This window comes from Nuphar pumila, chromosome 1 (assembly GCF_984573655.1).
Source record: "Nuphar pumila chromosome 1, dmNupPumi1.hap1.1, whole genome shotgun sequence".
In the NCBI taxonomy this organism is placed as follows: domain Eukaryota; kingdom Viridiplantae; phylum Streptophyta; class Magnoliopsida; order Nymphaeales; family Nymphaeaceae; genus Nuphar; species Nuphar pumila.
The window spans coordinates 171046539-171071400 of NC_143249.1; the positions used below are offsets into that span (position 1 = coordinate 171046539).

The 24862-nt window shown below is 37.3% G+C and overlaps 1 protein-coding gene across 1 annotated transcript in view; it reads left to right on the plus strand.

Annotated features, from left to right (window-relative positions):
- Window positions 1-253: 253 nt before the first annotated feature.
- LOC149851268 (putative prolyl 4-hydroxylase 4) overlaps window positions 254-24862 on the plus strand; it is a 59593-nt gene continuing 34984 nt past the window's right edge. Inside the window, exons 1-4 of the mRNA XM_089999616.1 lie at window positions 254-712; window positions 812-869; window positions 1125-1229; window positions 2456-2513. Of these exons, the coding sequence (XP_089855742.1) occupies window positions 306-712; window positions 812-869; window positions 1125-1229; window positions 2456-2513 (628 nt within the window). The 5' untranslated portion in view covers window positions 254-305. The remainder of the gene's footprint in view (window positions 713-811; window positions 870-1124; window positions 1230-2455; window positions 2514-24862) is intronic.

Sequence of the window (24862 nt, forward strand, 5' to 3'; positions counted from 1 at the left end):
GATAGATCTGCCTAACACTACCTTGCATATATATATATATATATATATATATATAGAGAGAGAGAGAGAGATCAAAGAAGTGCGAGATGTGGGTGAGCCCTACGCGGCTGCACTTCATGAAATTCTAAGCAAACGTGAAAACCTAAGTAAACATGGGAAGAAGGATCCCGGCTTCTGTGAGAATAAAAAAGAAGAAGAAAAATGGTTAAACAAAGCACTTTAAACGGGACATATGTTTAATTTCTGCATCCCAAACATGGCAAAAAGTAGCATGTACCTGTGGGGGTGGTTGTGAAGGCGTTGAAATGAGGGAACAAAGAAAAGAAAAGAGAAGAATGCCCATGTGGTGGCAGGTGTCCCCCGCTTGTTCTGGATCACAGGAGGAAATAAAATGTTGTTTAATTCGAGGATCTCTCCATGGCCTGTGGGGAATGCTCAGCCGAGCTTCAATGACCAAACTGCCACCTTTTCCAAATTACTATATATATAGAGAGAGAGAGTCTCATTCTCCACATTTTTGCGTTGTTGTGTCGTTGCGGATGGGCGAGATGGATGGGATTAATCTTCTGGTTCGAGCGTCTTTCCTCCTCCTAGTGGCTGCTGCCATCCTCTCCGCCCGGGTTCTTGGGAGTTCCGATGACGACGGCGGTGCCTCATCCCCTGCCTCCGTCGTTCACCCTGACAGGGTCAGGCAGATCTCCTGGAAACCCAGGTGGGTCACTTTGTTTCCTCCTGAGAATGTTCTCTTCCTCTTTCCGTAATTGTTTAGAAATCGTCCTTCTCTTAATTGAAAGTGTTGCACTTGTTGCAGGGCGTTTGTGTATTCTGGGTTTCTCACCGATGAGGAATGCGATCACCTCATCTCCCTTGTAAGAAATCCCTGACCCTCCCCTGCCTTTGATTTATCTCCCGTTTTTCTGGGTTTCTTTTCCTCTCTTTCTTAACATTTTGAGATTGGATCATGTCAACCAATGAGATCGTTGTGGTTGCACTTTCTTTCCTTCTTTGTGGAAAAAATGATAGCTGGATCCAGAGAATTGAGAACTGCATGTTTAGTTATCTGATTCAGGAATTGGATAGTTGTGGTACAATATGAATCGGTTTTAAGTTGGAATGCTGTGCAGGCCAAATCTGAGCTCAAACGATCGGCTGTGGCTGATAACGCTTCGGGTAAAAGCAAATTGAGTGATGTTCGGACTAGTTCGGGGATGTTCATTGCCAAGGGAAAGGTTTGTCCATTCATCAAAAACCCTATTATTAGAGGAAACCAGAAATGATTTTGGTAATTGACGGGCGTTTGATATTGCTTTGACATGCGAATTGCAGATAAAAATGCATTTCTGATTGAAAAATTTGCCATTCGAGTATGTTATATCTTTCTCCCCCCATCCTTTTTCGCAAAAACCAAATGAACTGACTACCCAACAAATCCAACTTGAACTGTAGAAGTAACCCTCTGTTTTGTCGGGATGCCGTGGTCAGAGGATATCCTGATGATATGCCCATGAATTTATTAATGCAAGGATTGAAAGGGGCTAGCAAGCACAGTCTACCAACAAAGGACCATCATATGGACCAGCAGTTCTCCGCTATATAATGCACTAGCAAGCATTTCTTGTTTGACCTAAAAAATTGTCATCTATTTTACATCACCATTGTGTGTAAACTTCCAAAATTTTGCTGGCTCTATGAATGCAACAATTATGTCACTGGTCTGCTTCAGATGTTTGTTTAATGCATCTGCTGCATCTTCCACAGCTACTCACATATTTTGATGTTCGATGATTGATCTATCAATCAAACATCATTTATTCCTCGCATTTGCATTTCAACAAGAAATATTAGTATATGACCCTGGCCCTTTTGCATAGTTAATCACTTAATCAGACTGTGCAGGCAGTTCTCAAGTTCATCTATGTTCTCTAGCCACTGCCCCACATTGATGATTGTTGTTGTTCGTGATGTGCAAATAATCCAACTGGAGATAATGTTCAGTTGGATTGCATGCTTAAACAATCAAAACCATTGATCTTATTGCACTCGTATTTGTAGTTCCAAAATGGCTGCTTTCCAGCTTTTTCTTGCTCCACTGGCATTAAACTTAAACCTCATGGCAGCCAAGCCTGTTATGCCATGGGGAAAGGATAAATAGGGTGGTTTTTAACTAGTTTTCTTTGCCTATAATGCAGAAACTGGTACAGAGAGAAAAGTTTGAATTTGGTATTTCTGGAGTCTGCCTCTTTCTTTTCCATCTAAGTGATGTTCTCGTCTAAGTGATGTTCTCCCTGTATGCTTCTTCACATTGTTGACTGTGATTCCATTTCAAGTCAGGCGACAATCTCACCCTCTTAGACAGTAGAGCACTGCATATCTGTATTTCTGTGATGGTTCTTAACTTGTTCTTCACAATATGGATTAATCAAGTTACATAAATGTGATTGAATTTGTTGCATAGGATCCAATTATCATGAGGATAGAGGACAAGATTGCTGCATGGACTTTTCTTCCAAAAGGTATATGGACTTGCTGATTGTTGTCTTATTCAATTTTTATCAGTGACATCTTGCAATTCTTTCAGGGAAAAAATCGACCTTTTTATTCAAACTTTTTTGAAGAAAAAGACATAAAATCATGGGTGACAACTGACAATGTATATCAATTATAGAGTCCAAATGAGATAACAAATTCTTGAACTGACCACTTAGCTGAAGCACAAGAGGACAGATCAGATCTAATGCCCCTATGAATAATGTCTGCAGGGGTGGAAACACCCTTGAACTGCCTATTATTCGTCTCCAACTAGATGTGCCACCAAGTGGAAAGTGAGCACCATTTTCAAATAAGATACCACCTCTTATTGCTCCTCATCGATGAAGGGCCTAAAAGAAGGTCCCCAGTTCGAAGACGTCCAATAAGTGGCAAACACAAAAGGAAGCAAACACTAGTGGAGGGCCAAAACACACAATACTTTGTTGTTCGATATAGAAAACTATACATTCGTAGGAGTTGACCCTCTTTATCAGACTGCAAGAAAAAAAATCAATAATGTCAGAAATATCCTTAGAAAAATATGGAAATAATATAAAAGATACACCTACCACACTATATACAACATGATACATAATTAACACAACAATACCAACTTCATCCCTAAGGCACAACAAACCTACTGTTTTCACACTCCATCAAACTCAAAATTGTGTAATGGAAATCAACAGGAGTTTGGAGATAGAAGTGCGGAACTGGACTGTTGGTTGTGCCTTAATGAACACATCAACAATATGATATGTTGGTTGAACATATAAAAAAGATTGTGCCATCGAGGTATTCTTGTCACACAAGGTGGCAATCAGTCTCAAACACTGGATTCTTCATTATATGGTAGTCAAACAACCTCAAATGTAATCTATGTCATGGCTCAATACTCAACCCCCTTTGTAGACAATGTAATCCTCTATTGGTTCATACTCTTTCAGGAAGTTAAGAAGCCTTCAAGAAAGATGCACAAGCTTGTTGTGGAGCATTAGGCCTTACTGCATCCCCCAAAATCAGAATTAAAATAAGTTGTAAATTCTAGTGAGGTGACTGATGAGAAAAGAATAACACATATTGCATAATGTCTGACATAACAAATGATCCTCAATACCACTGCTAGATAAACTATGCAAGATGCAGTCATAAACTGGCTTACTAAATGCACTACATAAGCAATGTTAAGTCATAAAATGGTCAAATAAATGAGGTTCTCAGCCAACTGGTGGTATATTGTATGATCAATAAGTGGCTTAACATCTGTCGATTTAAGTTCAGCATTTACTTCAATGGGTGTATGCTTAACACACTTTCTATTCTCTAACAATATAGCTCGAGATACTAGATCAGCTGCATGCTTATGTTCTGTTAGAGTATGCAACGTCTAACCCAAGAAAGTAATGTAGTATCCCCAAGTTAGTTTCCAATATTTGACTAGGCTTCAGCTTTATACCAGCTATCAAATGAGTATCATCATAATCATATCATCGGTGTATTGTAGAAGCAAACACTTAACAAACATGGTTGAGTCTATTAAAAGAGTCAATATAAAGAGGCTGAAGGATATTTGTGTCATTTACCCTATATGGGTATGAAATGTATTGTTGTACTGTTCTAAGGGCATTTTTGTACATAAAAAAGTATTCTTTATAATCATATTGGGCATGACCTAAGAGGTATTCATGACCCATTGTGTCCTCCCCATCCTGTTCTCTTGCTTCTATTTTCTCCTTCTCACGTGTGAAATGCAGGGCAAGAATCCCGAGGCGAGTTCTGACATGGTATCAGATCCAAGTTGGGAAGGCTGCTGATCATGATCCACTTTTCCTTCTATTCTTGGTTGGTATTTCTTCCCACCTTTTCTCTCAAAATCCTAACTCAATTACCCTTGTTGCTTCTTTATTCCCTAATCTATTATTCTTCCAGCATCATCTTCTCCCTTATTCCTAGTCTATTTTGTATGCTCTAATCTAAAAAAAAGGACCCTTGTCACAACCCAGCAAGATTCAAGATTTTCCTTTATTTGATGTGCCTCTTTAAAAAAAAGGAAGGTAGAAAGGGATTAAAAAAAAAAGGTCCCTATCTCCATCAGTTCCTTTTCTAGTGGTCCAGATCTGACCAAAAAAAAAAGGAAGAAGAGGTGACATCATATGCTGATGTCAGCAGACCATTCAACCTATCTCTTTCTGCCTGCAATTTCGTTTTTCTTGATTCTAATTCCCTTATTGTTTGGTTCTCTTTTCTTACTCACTTTTTTATATTTGTGTTCTTGTTCTTCGTGTTGTTTTGATTGTTTATTCATCAATATTCTATTTTTCTCCTTATTGTTTTCCTGTATTTATCCACTGATTTCAGACCTCTCCATGGCTTCCTCGGACCCTATTAACACCTCCTCCTTTAGCCAGTTAATGTAATATGTGTATTTTTCCATGGATTTTAAATTCGAAAATTTTGATTTTTTAACACTAAGAGTGATGAAAATGATAAAATCGTGGGAAAATATCTTTAATATAGGTGACGTCAGCTGGGTCTAGGTGTGGCCCAGAGTCCACTGACAAGACCAAAATGAGCCAATTAAAGTTTGAGAAATTTTTTGTTTCTAACCTTTAAATTCGAACAAAATTCAGGTTAAATTCAGGCAAAATTTGCAAGCGAAAATCAGGTAAGTATACCGTTAGGTGCATCTCATAATTCTGAGAACATTGGTGCCTTATTTTTCTGAAATCAGGTTACGGTTGGTCTGAAAATCGTGTTTTTAAAAAATGACTCGCCCCTATTTTTGCCTTTTTCTAGATAGGATCAGATTGAATCCGCTCCGTTCGATCCAAGTTGATATGGATCTAGACCCAGTCCAAGACCCTTATTAACTAGGATCTGATCCAGGTAGGATCCATATGGATTTTGAATATGGATTTGGATCATGGTTCTAGATCTGGATCCAAAATTCAAATATGACCAAATTTAAAAGTTAAATTGAGTAGGTAGAGTTCTACCTGGAGTAGAACTCTACTATAAGAAGACTTCCAGAGGGGGGCGGCACCTTATGGAATATTTATAGAATATATTACTTAATAATTAAATATTTAAATAATTAATAAAATAAAATAATCTAGAGGAGATAGAGTTCTACAACTCTCTAATAGGGAGTTCTTAGAGGGGACATCACCCTCTAGATAGACTCTCTAGATAAGATTTAAATTAAAATAATAAAAGAAAAATAAGAGGATAATATAGTATAAAGGGGTGGTTTTTCCCTCTCTCTAGAAACTCGAGTTTCTAGAGAGAGGGAGAGAGTTGAGAGAGCCAAAACTCGTTGGGAGAGAAAAAAAAAAGGAAAGGAAGAAAAGAAAAGAAGAAGAAGAAGAAGAGGAAGGAGAAGAAAAACTAATTTTCTCACCATTCATCCGTCAATTTTTTATCTCTTTCTACGTTTCAACTAAGGTACGAGTTTCTCTCTAAGTTCTTATGGGAAGAAACGATTTTAAATTGGGTTCATGTGTAAATTTAGATGGGAAAGGAAAATCTGATTAAAAAAAAATAAGATGTATTAAGTCCTATGTCACAGGGACTCGGCCAACTGGGTGCCGCACCCGCGTCGTGTTGCGGGTGCGGCACCCGGTGCGGTCAACCTGACCTTGGGTGCGTTGACTGCACCCATGGTCATTTATGTCCAACTTTTGGACTATATATATATATAATTTATTTTTTTATATTTTTGCCGCACCCGCACCCATGTAACATAGATTAAGTCACAATTTCTTATATTTTTTATTCGATGCGAGCATGCCATCAATTTTTTCCTATTTAAGCATGTGTTTAACCTATGTTTAAGTTGTTGATTTCTTCTCTTAGCCAAGCATGCTGAATATATATATATATATATATATATATATATATATATATATATATATATATATATATATATATATATATATATATATATATATATATATATATATTGGATGGTTTTGTCTATGTTCTGGAAAGAAAAACAGATATATATGGTTTGAGATCAATATGATCGAATTTACGTTTGCCGATTTTGTTGTTCATGTTCTGAAAATAAATAAATTTATGGTTCAGATCAGTTTTGATCTGTCTGGCCAATCCTAACATATGGGCAAACCCGATAAGGTTTTCCATTATGCTGTGTTTCAGCTGTCTGATAAAACCTGCCGATGACTATGTGTAAGCAGTATGATCAGACCAGCTGACCTGATTTATATGCTATTGTGTTAGTTGTGTTAGCTGTTTACAGATCTGGTTATATGTGGTTTTGTTGGTTACTGATATCAAATCTGTTTATGTTATTTCAATGATAGTTATCCGATCTGATTATATTGTAAATTTTGGACTGTCATTAGAATTAACAATATGCTGTAGCTGCATACTGTTATCAGATCTGATTTTTCATGCTATCTTGTAGTTGTCATCAGATCTGACGACACATGTTATTTTTAACTGTTATCAGATATGATTTTTATGCTATTTTGTAGTTGTCATCAGATCTGATGACACGTGACTTTATTGGCTGTTATCAGACCTGATTTCATGTTATCTTGAAAACTGTTTTCAGATTTGATGACATGTTATTTTGTGGACTGTTATCAAATCTGATTTTGCTATTAGTTTGTTAACTGTGAGTAGATTTGATTACATGAGATTTTATTATCTATTATCATATTAGATTTCAAACTATATTGTTGACTATTAACGGATTGACTCTGTGTATTCCAATGACTGTCATCAAATTTGATTATTTGTTAATTTGTGGACCGTTATCAGTTGCATATATACTGCTTTTATATGCTGTTCTGGGCAGCACATTGCTACACATTTGTGTAGCAATAACCTGCTGTTGACAGCATGCTGTTGTACTTGTTTATGCAGCAACAACATGCTGCTGAGAGCATGTTGCTGCTCATATACGAGCAGTGAGAGCATGCTGCTGTGCACATTTATGCAGCAACATGCTGCTGACAGCATATTGCTACTCACTTTCATGCAGCAACGACATGCTGTTGACAACATGTCGTTGGGCATGGTTATGCAATGGAAAATCAGATTGCTGAGTTGGGTGCAGTGTGCAATCTGATCAGATTTAGGCACTGTTTGTGCACATGCAATCTGATCAGATTTGATACTGATTGCACATGTGTAATCTGATCAGACTGTCGAGTTATGCATTATGTGCAATTTGATCCAATGTTTTAAAACTCGCCGAGTCAACTCGTTGACTCGGTTGATTCGGCTTGGCTCGGCCCTCCAGCGAGTCAACCCGGCAAGGCAAACTCGGTTTGCCAAGACTCGGGCTTGACTCGGCCTGACTCGGGCGAGTTCTGGGATGTTTGAAATTTGATTTTTGAGTTTCAAATTACATTTTCGAAATATATAAGTACATATATTTTAACAAGGGTTACCCCCAAATTTTGTATAAAAAAGAAAATAAAAATCATTTAAAGATAAAAAATCATTTAAATCCATAGAATAAAATCGCCATGTTGTTCGAACTACTGTTCACCCTGTGCTATCAACTTATTCTAGCAAAATATTTTAAAGAAATGAGTCTCGCTATATATGGAGGGTCAAATGTGCCTATAGGAAGTCACATTTAGGTTTCATCATCCATTTGTTATGTGAACAAGCATTGTACATATTCAAATATTAGTAGTCTTTTTATAATTGTGCCATTAATATATTTCCTCCATAGTTTTCAACTTTTCATACATGAGAAAATTGCTTATTTACATTGATATTGGGCATTCTGTAAACTTTCAATATGCATATATATCCCTATTTTACATTTATAGATTTGTTAGAGAGGGAATTAAAACTTTTAAAACAAGCTAGCATATATGATTGACCATTTTAGGAACCGTAGGTAGTAGCAGACTGAACTCATGGTGACCACATCCTCTAATTCAAGTCATGAATTAGTCAAAGTGCTTGTATAGATATCAAATTCAAGCAAACCTCTATAGCTCTTTGCACTTACAGACATTTGGAGACATGGTTTGAGACAAATTATATATTGTTTTTCTTTTAAAATCAAAAGTTAACAAAACCCGGTCCGAGTCACCGAGTTGACCCGCCGAGTCACGAGTCAATAAAGAACGAGTCGAGTTCCGAGTCACGGGTTTTAAAACCTTGATTTGATAGTGTGTGTGCTTGTGCATCCCAATCAGATTGGCCAAGGTCTTGTGTTGGTGCAATCTGACCAGTTTTGGCAATTTGGGTGCATGCGTAATCTGGTCAGGCTGTCGATGGATGTGTTCATGTGCAATCTGATCAGTTTTGGCAGTTTGGGTGCATATGTAATCTGTTCAGGCTGTCGTTGGATGTGTCTATGTGCAATTTGATATGCAATCTTATCAGATTTGCTATTGTGCCATGTATGTTATAACTGAACAATTTTGCTATGTTCAGACCCATAGTCATGTTGACTACATGGTTATGTATCTGATTATGTGTTTTGATTTATTATGTATGCTTATGCATTCAAATATCATGTTGTAAATGTGTATATCATACACATGAAAATTTTGAAGTTTGTTTTGATATTTGCATAAATATGATCATATGCATGTTTGGGTGTTATGCATGAAATAAATCATGATAATGTGTGTTGCAAGCATCTTTTCGCATGAGTATGCAATTGACTTTATGTGCATTCATGTTGTGTGTTCGAATGTGCATTGTTCTCATGTTTTGAAACAAAGTGTGTGTTGCATGTTCATTAAAATTTTGTAAAAGATGTATAAATCACTTTGAGATGCTTTTGTAGTTAGATGTGAATCACTGCGGGCCGTGTGGGTGAGAAGCATGTGTTGCTCCAATGTTGTTGATTTTATTTATGCATTGCAAAACTTATTTATGAAATTTTTTGATTTTTCAAAAAATTAATTGCACTATTAAAATTGTGCAGGACATAGCTCGAAGTTGGTTTTGCGGTTCTTGTGTAAAGAACCTGAATGTGTTTAAAAAGGTAAAAGAGACCAAACAGTGTAATTAATCTCTTCCTTGATGTCCTTCCACACTGTGGGAATCTTGGATCGTGGTTTTGGGAAAATCATGAGAATACTAAAACTCCCGTGTGCGATTGTGCCCCTGAACCCGATATGGTGGTTTACCTCCCGGCCATGGTTTTAGAGAGATTCAACCACTTTGCTTGGGGGTGTTGTTGTTGACTCATCTGTAGCTATTGGTATATCAAGAAAGTAGTGTTAGTGGATGCTGATTTCTTTGATGTCCCAGCATTAGATGCTGATTTCTAATATTCCGATGGATGATGCTAATTTTTGATATCGGTCGAGGAACAAATGTGAAACCCAGTAATAAAATACAAAATTGTGTTAAGTACCTGATTTAGACTTCGAAAAATTATTCCCGTTTTGAGTATTCACGGGTTTAAGAAAAACTGAAAACTAAAATTATGTGCATTTAATAGGGACATGCATACAAAAACAACTTTGATAAATAACTTAATAAGTTATTCATGCATGTGCATTAAATCATGCATATTTATTGTTCTGCATTAGTTCATGCATTCATGTTTATTTTGTTTCTCACGATAATTGTTATTGCATGATATTTGTTTAAATGTTTGAATGGTAAGTTGATTGTGGTAAATTGTTATGATGATATTTCTCTGAAATTTATCCATGAATTTGGTTTATGCTATTTTCTTACTGTTTGAATTTGTAGAGGATCTCTGATTGAGTGATTCTTTTGTGATAGACGGTTTTACTGTCTTAGTCTAATTAACATTATTCATTGATTAATAAAGTTTAATTATTCTGCTTTGATTCAATGCAGAGTCTATTTGTGGTTTGGTATATTATATCTGTGAGACCCCAGATCCTTGGGTTTGTTTTCACAATTGTTAAAAAAAGAAAATTCACTATTTTTTACGAGGATTAATTGGGGTTGTCATAGTTAATCATCAACAAGCTTAATGAATCCAACTTTATTACTTGAAAAAAAACAAATAATCTATATATATATATATATATATATATATATATATATATATATATATATATATATATATATATATACACGCGAGCCGGCCCAGTTTGGGCCAGGCTGGGCCAAAAGCCCAGTTCGGGCCGAGCTTGGGCCTAATTTATAGGCCCAAGCCTGGCCCGTGGCGGGCTGGGCCAGGCCGGCCTGCAGGCTGCCTGGCCCGATCCCACCCCTATGTTGTTCGGCTCGGCTCAAAAATTGAGCTCGATAAGCCAAGCTACGAACCAGCTCATTTAGGTAAATAAGTCCAGCACTAACATAGCAAGCTTGGCTCAGCTCGACTCATTTACATATTATATACTCAGATATTATATATTATATATATTTTATGTATATTATATATAATACAACATATTATGTGTTTTATATAATGAATCCTCAAGGATTCAAATATAGAATGCCTACTGTGGGCAAGAGCACAAGAACAACCAACAAAGGGGCACTCACAAAGCCAACACAAGAACACAATTTTAAAAATATAATCTTTATTTGTTAAATATGCATTAGGAAAATGCATAACCAATGTTGTGAAAAGTGTTGAGGCATAGCGTAACACTCCACCACAAACTGAAACTAGTCGTAAAGCGTAAGCCTCAATTTTTTTAAAAAAACTTAAAAAAAACCCTTAAAAAATATCTAAAAATATAAATAAAAAAATGCTTTATTGATAAAGCAACAACCAATAGGAAATAGAAAATCTCAAATACATACCGACAAATATGAGATTAACATGTAAAAGGAACATTAATGCAACAACTTGATCTATGTATCTAAGAAATAAAATATGAACATTTAATAAAAAACTAACAAAATCACTAACAATCAAATTTCTCAACATCGTGTCATCATAAGAAAATGCATATTAACATTAACAACCAAATGTTAATTATTTGTCCAAAACTCTCATTGACTCTCCAAAATGAGAGTCTTACAACATTTACAATTGCAAATGAAGGACCCAAAAAATATATAAATGCCTATAGTCTTATGATATGAATTAGGTCCTATTCTCTTCTTGTGACTTGATTCTTTATAGTTTATATAATCCAATGAATTCAGATTCATACTCAGTAAAACTCAACATATATTACACAGACAAGTGATTAGATCACATCTGTATAACACTTTGAACTTGAAAAGACCATAAGCACATAGCATGGCATTGCAATTAAAATTCTAGCTGATAAAAAAGAAATAGGGTAAAATTCCCAGTCTCAGTACTAAACAGAACCCACAACCTAAACCATGTCAGAGAAAGCTTGTGGACAACACTCACTACTTTTTTCTTTTCAAAGAAAATATAAAATATATATCATAGTTAGTCACTGGTATCACAAAATAAAACTGATAACAGGGAATTCTGATGCCCAATATTTCATAGGCCTATAGAATCAAGGAATTCAGATATGACACTTGTGGACAACACTCATATAGTTGAACATCAAATTATGCTATGATATATATCCAATTGTGCTAGAAAAATTGGATTTATATCAACAACAAAACAATTGTTGAACATCAAATTATGCTAGAAAAATTGTTGAATATCAAAAAATTATTGAACATCATATAGTTATCTCTGAACTACTTGTGTTGGTAGAAGCAAAAAAAAAACATGGCTAATATAAAAAGAAATTCAGCGAATTGTACCCGTCATCAGAGAGAGAGAGTCTTCTTCTTCCTTTAGACAAAGAGAGGGAGAGCGAGAGCTGAGAGTAACAGCGAGAGAGGGAGAGCGAGAGACACAACAAGATGCAAAGAGGGAGAGGCGAGATGCAGAGAGAGTGAGAGTGAGAGTGAGGCGAGATAAAGGGAGACCCTCTTCTTCTTCTTCTTCCTTTTAGTAGAGAGAGGGAGAACAAGAGATGAGAGAAGAGAGACAAGAGGGAGAGCGAGAGAGACAACGAGATGTAGAGAGGGAGAGGCGAGATGCAGAGGGAGAGGGAGGTAATGTAACGACCCCAACTCATACCCTTTAAAAAGTGCGGATTTTTTTTTAACATGTGCGAAAATAATCCCAGAGACCCGAGGTCTTTACAGTTAAACACAACTACCACCACAAGGGATCTTATACTCATCTTTCATACCAAACTAAAATCAAACCAGACTTCATTTATTCAATTGTAAAGAGCCTGAGACATAATTAATTAAAAGTAAAAAAAGCAAAAGGAAAGAGCCACGCCGTCCAAAGAATCTGCCATGTAGTCGTGTGGTCCCCTCGTGACTCTTCTCAGAAGCAGGTCACCCCACTAGGCATCTGAGGCTGCGAAAAACACAAAAAGTAAGGTATCAGAATCCGAAGAATTTTGCGTACAGATCCCTCTAATAAATCAAATAATTAAAAAGAATATAAATAAAATTCATGCAATATTTTAGAGAGACATAAATATAACACATTCATAATTCAAATAATCATTCATGTAATAGGGTTTATTTATTAAGCATGAAAGAACATTTAATAACAACAGAGATTACAATCTAAGCATTAAAGACATTTAACATGCATTAAGGAACAACATCATGCATTCATCAATATATCACAATTAAGAGAGCAAGTAAAATATGCATGATCTAATGCATAACAGGAATATGCATGATTTCAATGCAATGCATGCATAATTTATTATTTTTAATCAAGTTTTCTTTCATATGCATGTTCCTATTAGGATGCACACACATTTAAGTTTCACTTTTTATTACCATTGCCCGCGGATACTCAAAACGGGTAAAATCCTCGAGGTCATGTTAGGTTTTCAGGGTAACTTAGTACACAATTTGTATTTTATTACTGGGTTTCAAACTTAGCCCTCGACTGATATCAGGAAACAACACCATCCACCAGAACATTAAAAATCAACATCTAATGTCGGGGACACCATGGAAATCAACATCCACTGGCGCCACTTTCTTGGTATATCGAAACAATAGTTGTGTCTATACACCACCCCCTGGTAAAGTGACAGACTTTCCCTAAAACCGTGGCCAGAAGAAGAACCTTAATATCGGGTTCAGGAGCAACAACAACTCACACAGAGTTTTATTATCCTCACGGTTTTTCCAAAACCGTAGTATCCAAGATTCCCACACTAAAGAAGGGACATCAAGGAAACATAAATCCCACAGTTCTTTACTTTCTTTTATCTTGTTATTAATTCATCTCTTTTATATTTGCAAATCAACATGCAAAATTAATAATATAAGCTTGCAAATCAACATGCCAAGCTCTTCACGGGACCACAACCCGTGGCATCATGGAACAGTTCAATAAAAACCATAATGTTACATTTGATTTTTGCAATGCATAGAACAACTAAAACAAGAGCAACACATGCTTGAGGCTCACATGGCCCAGGATGATCCATTTGATCGACAATGCATTCATATGCAAAAATCATCAATATCATGCCACTATGCATTATTTTTTAAATGCTTTTCAATACACATTTATTTATGCCAATTTAAAGATGTGCATGAAACAATAATATTTATATGCATGTGCATGACCTTACACAACCACGCCAAGTGTACGCTTCCATTCAGTTCACATGTTTTATGTCAAATGCGTGCTTTCATTCATGAATCTTTTCAATTAAAACATGTAAACATTCATGCAATTACTTACATGCAAAACACAGCGATTTCATGAATACACGTGCACATAAGAACAATTGTGTATTAACACTTCGATTAAGCATGACATACTAATGTGCAATCACATGAAAAATTTCGTTCTTTTTTTCATACATAAAGCCAAGCCCAAATTGAATAACAAATCTGGAAATCAATTACATAACTAAACACATTCACTTTATGCATGGACATACACTTGAAATAACATATTACTTAAGCACCAATTTTTTTTTTTAACATGTGACCCAGCTGACACAGTCGGCTTAGCTGGGTCAGTCCCCAGTCCAGGCTCAGTTCGAGCTTGCTCATGTGCAGACCTATGCTAAGATACATCCCACATGTCAATTTCCCTAGTTTCCTTGACAGGGTGGCATGAAGAGTAATAAATGAAAACCATGAAGGGAAGTTGGAATATCCATCATCATCTCCGGGCATAACCTACTAGAAAGCGGAAGGTAAGTCTCTCATAACTTAGCACGATAAAAGACCTTGGATAACACGTCGGTTTATGGGAAGTAGCCTGTAACGCCCCGAAATTTAACCCAAATTTTTTTAGGGAATTTTTTTTTTCAAGCGGAAACAACTAATAATTCTCGGGTTAAGCATTTCAGAACGATACAGGAAGGTAAAAGCAAACCACACCATTTATTTCCACTTTAATAATAATAAAATCCAACATCAGAGTTTTCACATTTAGTCTCAAAACAAAAATCTCAATCTGAAAGTAAGCAGAACCGCCAGGGAACAAATGGATCAAGTCTCGGTCAGCGCCTCATCCCGCATCGCTCATAGAACTACTCTTCTCCTGAAAATAATAGAAATTATAGGAATTAGACTACCACGTCTAAGTAGGAAAACTGTAATTATTCTTGCAAGTAGATCATGTGTCAGGTGTGTGATGTGGGTGTCGTATTTAAATTTCAGTCTAAACATAAACACCTAAGGAATTCGAAGCAACAGCAATAACAGACATATGTCTAAATAGAAAGGTAGATTATGTAACAGTTATACTTAAGCACAAAGAAACATTTTATGCAACTACAACAATTAAGCAGGTAAGGTATTAAGCAATTAAAGCAGAACTTACACTAACATGAATAACATCAACATAACATCCTTAATATGAATTCAATTAACTAATCTATGCACAGTTTAGGATGTCGCTTCATCATAAGCACCGAGTATAAAGCATGATGAAAGAGTATGCAAATGTCTCTTTAATGACTCCAACACAGTGATACCTAACTGTTCTAATTAATGTTTATCTTTTCTTATCCTACGGGTACACACGAGCCAAGGCAACCATCACAGAAGAGAATGTCCGGGGGTATATTATTCAGGGTTGTATTATTTACCCGAACATTCTAACTGTGACTGAAATCCCCAAGGGAGCGGCCAGTGACCGAGAGAAACTCCCAAAGGCCAAAACCAAAACAGGATGCATCCCTAACTTCTGCAGAAGAACATGGAACTACCGCCTAGGACACAATTGGTAGTCCGGGTCCCCCGACTCTGAGGACTGGGACCAACGAGTCGCTTTACGCTCGAAACCAACACATGTCCCCAGAGTTTTGTACCACTTACCCTCTTCAAGGTAAGCCCGAAACTGAGTGGGTTAATCTTTTCATTTAGTTAACCTTTCAGGTTGTTGGGGCATTTTTCCCACACCCTCTATTACCATAGTAGTAGATTCCAACTTTAGTCGTTTATAAACCCAAAACCTTTTTCATCTTGATTTTTTTTTTCAGGAGCCCACACAGAGTGCTCCAGTACCTTTAAACCAGTCAAGCACACAACCATTGAGTATAAGTTTTTTTTTTTCATATGAAATTTCTATTTCTAAACAATTTATCAGTCTCAAGTAACCACATCGGGTACTGATCTTTTATGTTGACCCAACTGATTCATTTTGGAATCATTTTACGTAATCTCAATGGTGTCATAACCAATTTATACTCATATAAAATTTATGCACCGCAAAATAGTAATTCCAATAATCACTTATTCTAGTTCTAAACAGGCATAATTTATAGGGTTATCATGCAGCCTATCATGAGTTTAAATACCTACTAAATGTCCAAATACATTGGCATCAAATTTATATGCAGCTTCTTATGAAAACAGAATATTCTCCTAATGGGCAGTAGCATCAGATCCATGTGCAACTTTATATAAAACAGAATGTCCTCACTAACCGACGACTATCTTGTTATTGAGCAAGCTGAAATAAATAAAGCCCTAATGACTTAACTGCAGATCACTATAAAAAGTCAACCACTATTCACTATAAAATCTGAAACACAAGCAATTATAAACGTTTCAGCACAAAGGCAGTAGCAGTATATGTTACTGAGGCTAAAAAAAAAAACTTGACATGGCAGCATAATCAACGTGTCACCCACACTTAGGTCGTTAATTATAACATAACCAGCATGATGTAACTCATAAGTAGAAACAATCACACGCAGATAGGTCGTTAATTCCAACCTAACAAACATCCAAATTAACTTTATACTCATATAAAATTTATGCACAGCAAAATAGTAATTCCAATAACCACTTAATCTATTTCTATACAGGCATAATTTATAGGGTTATCATGCAGCCTATCATGAGTTTAAATGCCTATTAAATGTCCAAATACATTGGCATCAAATTTATATGCAGCTTCTTATGAAAACAGAATATTCTCCTAATGGGCAGTAGCATCAGATCCATGTGCAACTTTATATAAAACAGAATGTCCTCACTAACCGACGACTATCTTGTTATTGAGCAAGCTGAAATAAATAAAGCCCTAATGACTTAACTGCAGATCACTATAAAAAGTCAACCACTATTCACTATAAAATCTGAAACACAAGCAATTATAAACGTTTCAGCACAAAGGCAGTAGCAGTATATGTTACTGAGGCTGAAAAAAAAACTTGACATGGCAGCATAATCAACGTGTCACACACACTTAGGTCGTTAATTATAACATAACCCATAAGTAGAAACAATCACACGCAGATAGGTCGTTGATTTCAACCTAACAAACATGCAAGTATATGCTGGACCTAATGTACAGGGTATTCACACATACACATGAATTATAACATAACCCATAAGTAGAAACAATCACACGCAGATAGGTCGTTGATTTCAACCTAACAAACATGCAAGTATATGCTGGACCTAATGTACAGGGTATTCACACATACACATGCTTGATTCCTAAAAACAGAAAATCCGAAACCCCCCACACACATGATCGATCCCCAAAAAAAACAGAAATCCGAAACCCCCAAATTAAAAATTTGGGGTTTTCGGTTTGGGGTTGACAGACAACCCCAACATTAAAGATTTCCCCCCCCTTGCAAGTCGACCCATCTGGGTTTTGGACAACCCACCTCAACATGACCGAACACAGTCAATACCCAAAAGAAAAATTTCAGAATCCTACCATTTTCTGGCGAAGTTGTTGCGGCAGCTACGAGAGGAGGTCGGTTGCGTCTCCTGACAAGGCTTCGACAGCAGGCCCGAGCTCGGGGGCGATTCGAACGAGAGAGAGATATCGAGAGAGAGAATGGGATGTCGAGAGAGGGGGAAAGAGGGGTTCGCCCCCCCCCCCCCCCCCCTATGTAGGTGGGTGGCCTCCCGAAAAGGGAGGAAATCTTTCCTTTCCGGTGGCTGCGGGGTGCTCCCCCAACTCCCCATCTCTTTGCGTGTTAGGGTTCAGCTGAACCCTAACACCCGATATATCGGGGGGGAGGGGTTCTCCCAACACCTCTCTTGTTATGTTTATCGGGCAGCCCCTGTATCCTTTTTACAGGGTGTGGGCCGGGTCCGGGTCCGAACCGCGACCCGCGACGCTGGACCCGGTAGCGATTTGGATCCGGGGAATAAAAAAATGTGGATCTATGTCGTGTGAACAATAGTGGATCCATGGGTTGGATCCACTTGGGTCCAACGTTGGATTCGACCAGTTTATTTGCTATTATACCCATATATTTTTTTTCTTTTTGGACTCGGGTAACGGATCCTAGGCCCAAATCATGCTAAAAAAATATGTATATACACAAATTTTCTAGGTAATTCTATAAAATTTGCGATTATTACATCCTTTCCTCCTAAAAAGAATTTCGTCCTCGAAATTTACCTGTAGGTGCTTACTCGAACAGCTTGGGGTATTTTTCTCGCATATTAGCCTCTGGTTCCCACGTGCTTTCATCGATGCCATGGTGTTGCCATCTCACCTTGACGAGAGGAATGGTCTTTGATCTCAAGACTCGCTCGCTTCGTCCCAATATTTCCACTGGTTTTTCTTCTATTGTTAGGTCTTCTCTTATATCTACGTCTTCATACTGGATGACATGTGACGGATCTTGAAGATATTTTCTTAACATAGATACATGGAATACGTTATGTATCTGAGCATACTGAGGATGTAGGGCTATACGATAGGCCGTTTCTCGAATCCGTTCCAAAATCTCAAAAGGTCCGACATATCTGGGACTCAATTTTCCTTTCTTACCAAAACGAAACACACTTTTGGTGGGTGATACCTTTACAAAGACTCGATCCCCCACATCAAAAGTGAGCTCCCTGCGCCTTTGATCTGCATAACTCTTTTGTCGACTCTGGGCTGTGAGCAGTCTATCTCTTATCATTTTGATCTGTTGGGTATAATGTTGTAACACGATTGGTGATTCTACCGACCGTTCACCAATTTCATCCCAATACACAGGTGATCTACATGGTCTTCCATACAGAGCTTCGAAAGGAGCCATGCCGATACTCGCATGGTAACTGTTATTGTAAGCATATTCGGCTAAAATAACATACTTGTCCCACTCCCCCTTCCAATCCAGCATATATGCTCGCAGCATATCTTCTAGTGTCTGGATAGTCCTCTCTGATTGTCCGTCAGTCTGGGGATGAAAAGCAGTACTCAGCTTCAGTTTTGTACCTAAGGCCTGTTGCAACTGACCCCAAAATCGCGAAGTAAATCGAGGATCTCGATCTGAGATAATAGAAACTGGTACTCCATGCAGTCGAACAACCTCTCTGATGTATAAGTCTGCTAAGCTCTCGAGGGATTGATTTATTCGTATGGGTAGAAAGTGAGCCGATTTGGTTAGTCGATCCACTATTATCCATATAGCGTCATGTTGTTTCCGTGTTTTGGGCAAACCCACCACGAAATCCATGGTGATTTCTTCCCATTTCCACTGTGGAATCTCCATTTGCTGCATCATTCCACCAGGTTTCTGATGTTCTACCTTGACTTGCTGACAAGTCAAACACTTCGAGACATAACTTGCGACCTCACGCTTCATTCCATTCCAGCAATACCCACGTTGTAAATCTTTAAACATTTTCGTGCCTCCTGGGTGTATGGTGTATTTGGACCTATGTGCTTCCCCCAATAGTTCTTCCTTCAGCTTGGGATCACTAGGGACCCAAAGTCGCTTTTTCATCCAAATACTGCCATCTTCCTTGAGTGAGAAATGTGACTTCTCTTGTTGGGCTAGTGACTTCAATTTCTCATATTGGGGATCCTCTTTCTGACCTTCAATAATCTTTGTAAGGATCTCCGGATGAGCAGATAAATTAGATAACTTGATACTCCCCACGACATCTGGAAACGGTTTCCAATCCATGAATTCCTCCACCAAATTCCACCCTTTTGTCAATAGACTGGACAAACTGCAACCAGCTTTGCGACTGAGAGAGTCAGCTACCACATTTGCCTTGCCTGGGTGATAGGAAATGGTAAAATCGTAATCCTTTATAAACTCCAACCATCGTCGTTGTCGCATGTTCAACTCTTTCTGGGAAAACAGGTACTTGAGACTTTTGTGATCAGTAAATACCTCGAATTGTTCCCCATACAGGTAATGTCGCCATATTTTCAACGCGAACACCACGGCTGCCAATTCGAGATCATGAGTTGGGTAGTTTCGTTCATGAGTCTTTAATTGGCGAGAGACATAAGCTATTACCTTACCATTTTGCATTAAAACACATCCCAACCCAGTACCTGATGCGTCAGAGTAGACCACAAAACCACCATGACCTGAAGGTAAAGCCAACACTGGTGCGGTGGTAAGCTTCTTCTTTAAGATTTGGAAACTCTCCTCACACTTATCCGTCCATTCGAACTTGATTCCTTTCCTCAGGAGCTTGGTCATGAGCATAGCAATCCGTGAAAAGTCCTGAATGAATCTTCTATAATAGCCTGCTAATCCCAGAAAACTCCTGATATCACTGATATTCTTCGGTTGACCCCAATTTAATACAGCTTCAACCTTAGCCGGGTCTACAGCGACTCCGTCTCTCGATATGACATGACCCAAGAACATGACCTTCTCCAGCCAGAATTCGCACTTGGAGAATTTGGCGAACAACTGGTGTTCCTTGAGAGTCCCCAATACGATCCTCAAATGTTCACGATGTTGCTCTATGCTTTCTGAGTATATGAGTATATCATCAATAAAGACAATTACAAACGTATCCAAGTATGCTCTGAATACTCGATTCATCAAGTCCATGAATGCTGCGGGAGCATTTGTCAGTCCGAATGGCATAACTACGAACTCGTAGTGACCGTACCTTGTTCTAAAGGCTGTCTTAGGAATATCATCGTCCTTGATCCGAAGTTGGTGATAACCAGATCTAAGATCGATTTTTGAAAACACTTTAGCCTTTTGCAATTGGTCGAACAAGTCTTCAATACGAGGTAGGGGATACTTATTTTTGACTGTTGCTTGATTCAACATCCGATAGTCTATACACAGCCTCATAGAACCATCTTTCTTTTTCACAAAAAGAACTGGTGCTCTCCATGGTGATACGCTCGGTCTGATGAAACCTTGCTCCATCAACTCCTGGAGTTGTTTCTTCAGCTCCTCCAACTCTACTGGGGCCATACGATAAGGCGCTTTCGAGACGTGCTTGTGCTGATCCTTCATTACATATTCGCCATGAATCACGAAGATATGCGAAATACATGCCATTCTACCAAATCGGAGTTCAAAACCAAATCCCTATCCTAGCATGCTTATAAACACGAATATATATATATATATATATATATATATATATATATATATATATATATACCGAAATACATTCGAAGGAGGGACAAACATAAACTTCCACCATGAATCTTAAAGTAAATATGCAGATTTACCCTTTTCTCATGGGTTTTCACTAAAATATTGCATGGAATACAAACCCATGCTCTTTTTTCCATCCGGAACAAAAGAGAAACCCATACCATGAATCTGAAACGAAGAAAACAATGGTGGAAGGTGGATGGACGTCTGAAAAAGATCAAATATCCTCCTCTTCTTTCCTCTTTTACCTCCCTTTTCCTTACTTTCCCTCTCCCCCTTTTTTTTTTTTCTCTTTCTCTTTTCTCTCTCTTTTTTGGGGTCTTTTTATAGGCCCTACAGGGGAGGTCACCCCTCCTTCTCCAGCCCTCTCTAAGAGAGTTCCCAAAAAGTGGAACTCTCTCTCTCCCTTTGTTTCCTAATTTTTTAAAATACTACCAATTGTTTTGGGATGAAGGCGTAGTTGTTGTTGTTTTTGTTGTACTACCAAATGTTGACTTTTCCACATTTGGTAGTTTTTTTAACTCTTTAAAGCTTTTAAAACTCTCTTTAAGTAAGTATGAGGGCTCTTTTAAGGAGTCCCACTCAGCCCTAAACCAAAATTCAGAATTAATATTAATTAATTAATTATTAAATATTAATTAATTAAAAATATCTAAAAACTCCTAAAAATTAATAAATTAACCCAAAAGGCTTATCAACCTTATTAAACCTCAAAATAAAGCTTTATATTCAATTTAAAGCTGGAAAATGTTGGGCTTAGATTTGGATCTGGATCTAGATCCAAGATCCAAATCCATACCTAAAACAAAAATGGATCAAGACCTGGATCCAATCCAGATTTAAGTAGGACCTAAATAGAACCCAAATCCATAAAAATTCGGATCCTAGGCCTTGGATCCAATGCGATCCAACTCCGGATCCATTTCGACAAACTGCTAAATTTTCAGAAAAACGTGATTTCCGTGCCAACCGGGACTTGAATTCAGAAAAGTAAAATCTTATTGCGCTCAAAATTCCGAGACGCATCCAACGATATATTACACGAATACCAAATTCCGATTTTTGCCTGAAAATAACTCGAATTTCACTTGAATTTAAAGGTCGGAAATAAAACTCTTTCTCACGTTTCGATTGGCTCGTTACGACCTTGCCGATGGGACTTGGGCCAAGCCCAGATTCAAAGACATCAGTCTAAAAATCGAGTCTCAAACGATTTTTATTCTAGACTTAGCCAAATTTTCGAAAATCTCATAAAATGACTAAGTACAAAAATACGCGATATTACAGGTGAGATACAAAGAGAGATGCAAGTTGCAGAGAGAGAGAGAGGGAGAGGCGAGATGCAGAGAGAGGGAGGTGAGAGAGAGAGAGGGGGGGAGTAAGCTCTCGCCTCTCACTCCCAAAATCTGGGCCCATTGCCTCATCCTGAGGCATACGCCTAATAGTGTATGAGGCATACAACTCAAGGCTGTTGCGCCATATTCATGCGCCTCAAGGCACAAAGGGCCTCACCCTAAGGTGAGGCGCGCTTATTGGGCCTTGTGGCGCGTTTTTAACAACACTGCGCATAACAAATAATGGGACAAGTGGTTCTTATTTATGCACAAACTAGGGGGCCAAGATGACCCATATAGCTGATGGGGATTCCCAACAACTATATTGTCAAAAAGACAAAATTGCACTTTATAAAAGTATAAAGGAAAAAATAAAATAAAGAAAAGAAAAAAAAATGTCAGTTTTGACCTTAATGGGAAGAGTCTATTAGATGTACAAAATTACCAAAATACCCCTATAGGGTATTACCTATTACAAGGAAGAAAAAGACATATATATATATATATATATATATATATATATATATATATATGTGTGTGTGTGTGTGTGTGTGTGTGTGTACATAGACATGTATGTTGCGTATATATATATATATATATATATATATATATATATATATATATATATATATATATATATATATATATACACACACACACACACACAACATTAATACTGCCCCCTCAAACTTTCGGTGAGATTACCAAAAGTTTGACAAGAAGAAAGTGGAACCTAAGGGAGGAAAGCGCCTTGGTGAAGAAATCCTCTAGTTGATAAGCAAAGGTTGTTAAAAGGTGTATATACATAAATGTATAGGTATATATAATTATATATAATACACGTATATTTATATATTATTTATATTTTTCTTTTTCGTTATTTTTTTTGTCCTTTTAGGTTGTCTAATTCGTTTTGAACTAGACTCAAACTAATCAACATTTTCATGTTGACTAGTTTGAAACTTTGAATAGCCGTTGCAGCTAGTCCAATTGCTACAAATAGAGCCGTTGGACTAGCTCCAACGACCCTTTTAGAGAGTCTTAAAGGCATTTCTCTCCCTCTCTCTTATGTATATAAATAAGGGTAACTCCCCTCTCATTGTAACAATGCTTTTTAAGCATTTTATTTGAATGAAATAATTTTGTTATTTTCTTATTGAGTTCTCTCATTTATGCCCTGTTGTGGGTTATGATAAAGGTGTCTTTAATAGACCCTTGCTGTAAGCATTTGTGCTTTTGTGAAATATCTTCATTTTATTACATGGTATCAAAGCTTGGAAGCTTATAGATCTTGGAAAGTTTCTGCCTCATTTTTCGTGCCATTTTTAGCGAGAAGTTGATTTGTCTCCTTGTTCATGATTCAAGTACTCTTGTGCTTACATAATTAAAGAAAGAAGTGGTATGAGAGATCGTTGACTACTCAAAGATAGTGATTGTGTTCTTGCTCTTTCTCCTTTCTCTCATATTTTTCTCTTTTTTCTTTTTCTCTTTCATCTCCTTTCTCTCTGCCTCACCCTTGTAAGAATGAATGACAATGATAGTCACTATTATGCCCCTAAAACTAAATGATACCAATTATGTGATGTAGGCTTCAATTATAAAGTACCACATTTGGGGGAAGGGGTTGTGGGGGTTAGTAGATGGTTCTGATTCAGAACCAAAACTAATTCTCACAAAAATTGAAAATATGAAAGAGATACCTCTCACGGAAGGAGAGAAAACCAAGGTATTAGCTACATATGAGAAAAAATGAAAAGAATGAAGGATAGGGCATGCCAAGATCATGTCTTGGCTAATTATACCTTAGAAATATGTATTCCCTTAAAGATATTGCACATGTGTGCAATTTATAAGAAAATATGCAAACTATGACCTAAAAGGATAAAAGTATTAGAGAATACTATAATGAATTGTTCGAACTTTTGGAAGAGTTGACTCTTTCTGAGCCAAAGTGGCATTGTTCCGAAGATATCAAGCTTCACAAAAAATAACTCGATATGAAACATTTTTATCAATTTGTAAATGGTTTGAGGTCAAAATTTGAAACTACCAAATCGTCCCTTCTAAATAGAGGAAAAGTTCCCTCTATTGTTGACACTATTGAGGAATTAACTATGGAGGAGAATAGGCTAAAAAAGCATACTCCAAAGAATGAAGAGGATTATGTTCTAACCGTATCTAGACCGGAGAACTATATGCACACTTGTAGGCCGCCTCATTTCGGTAGACAAGACAATG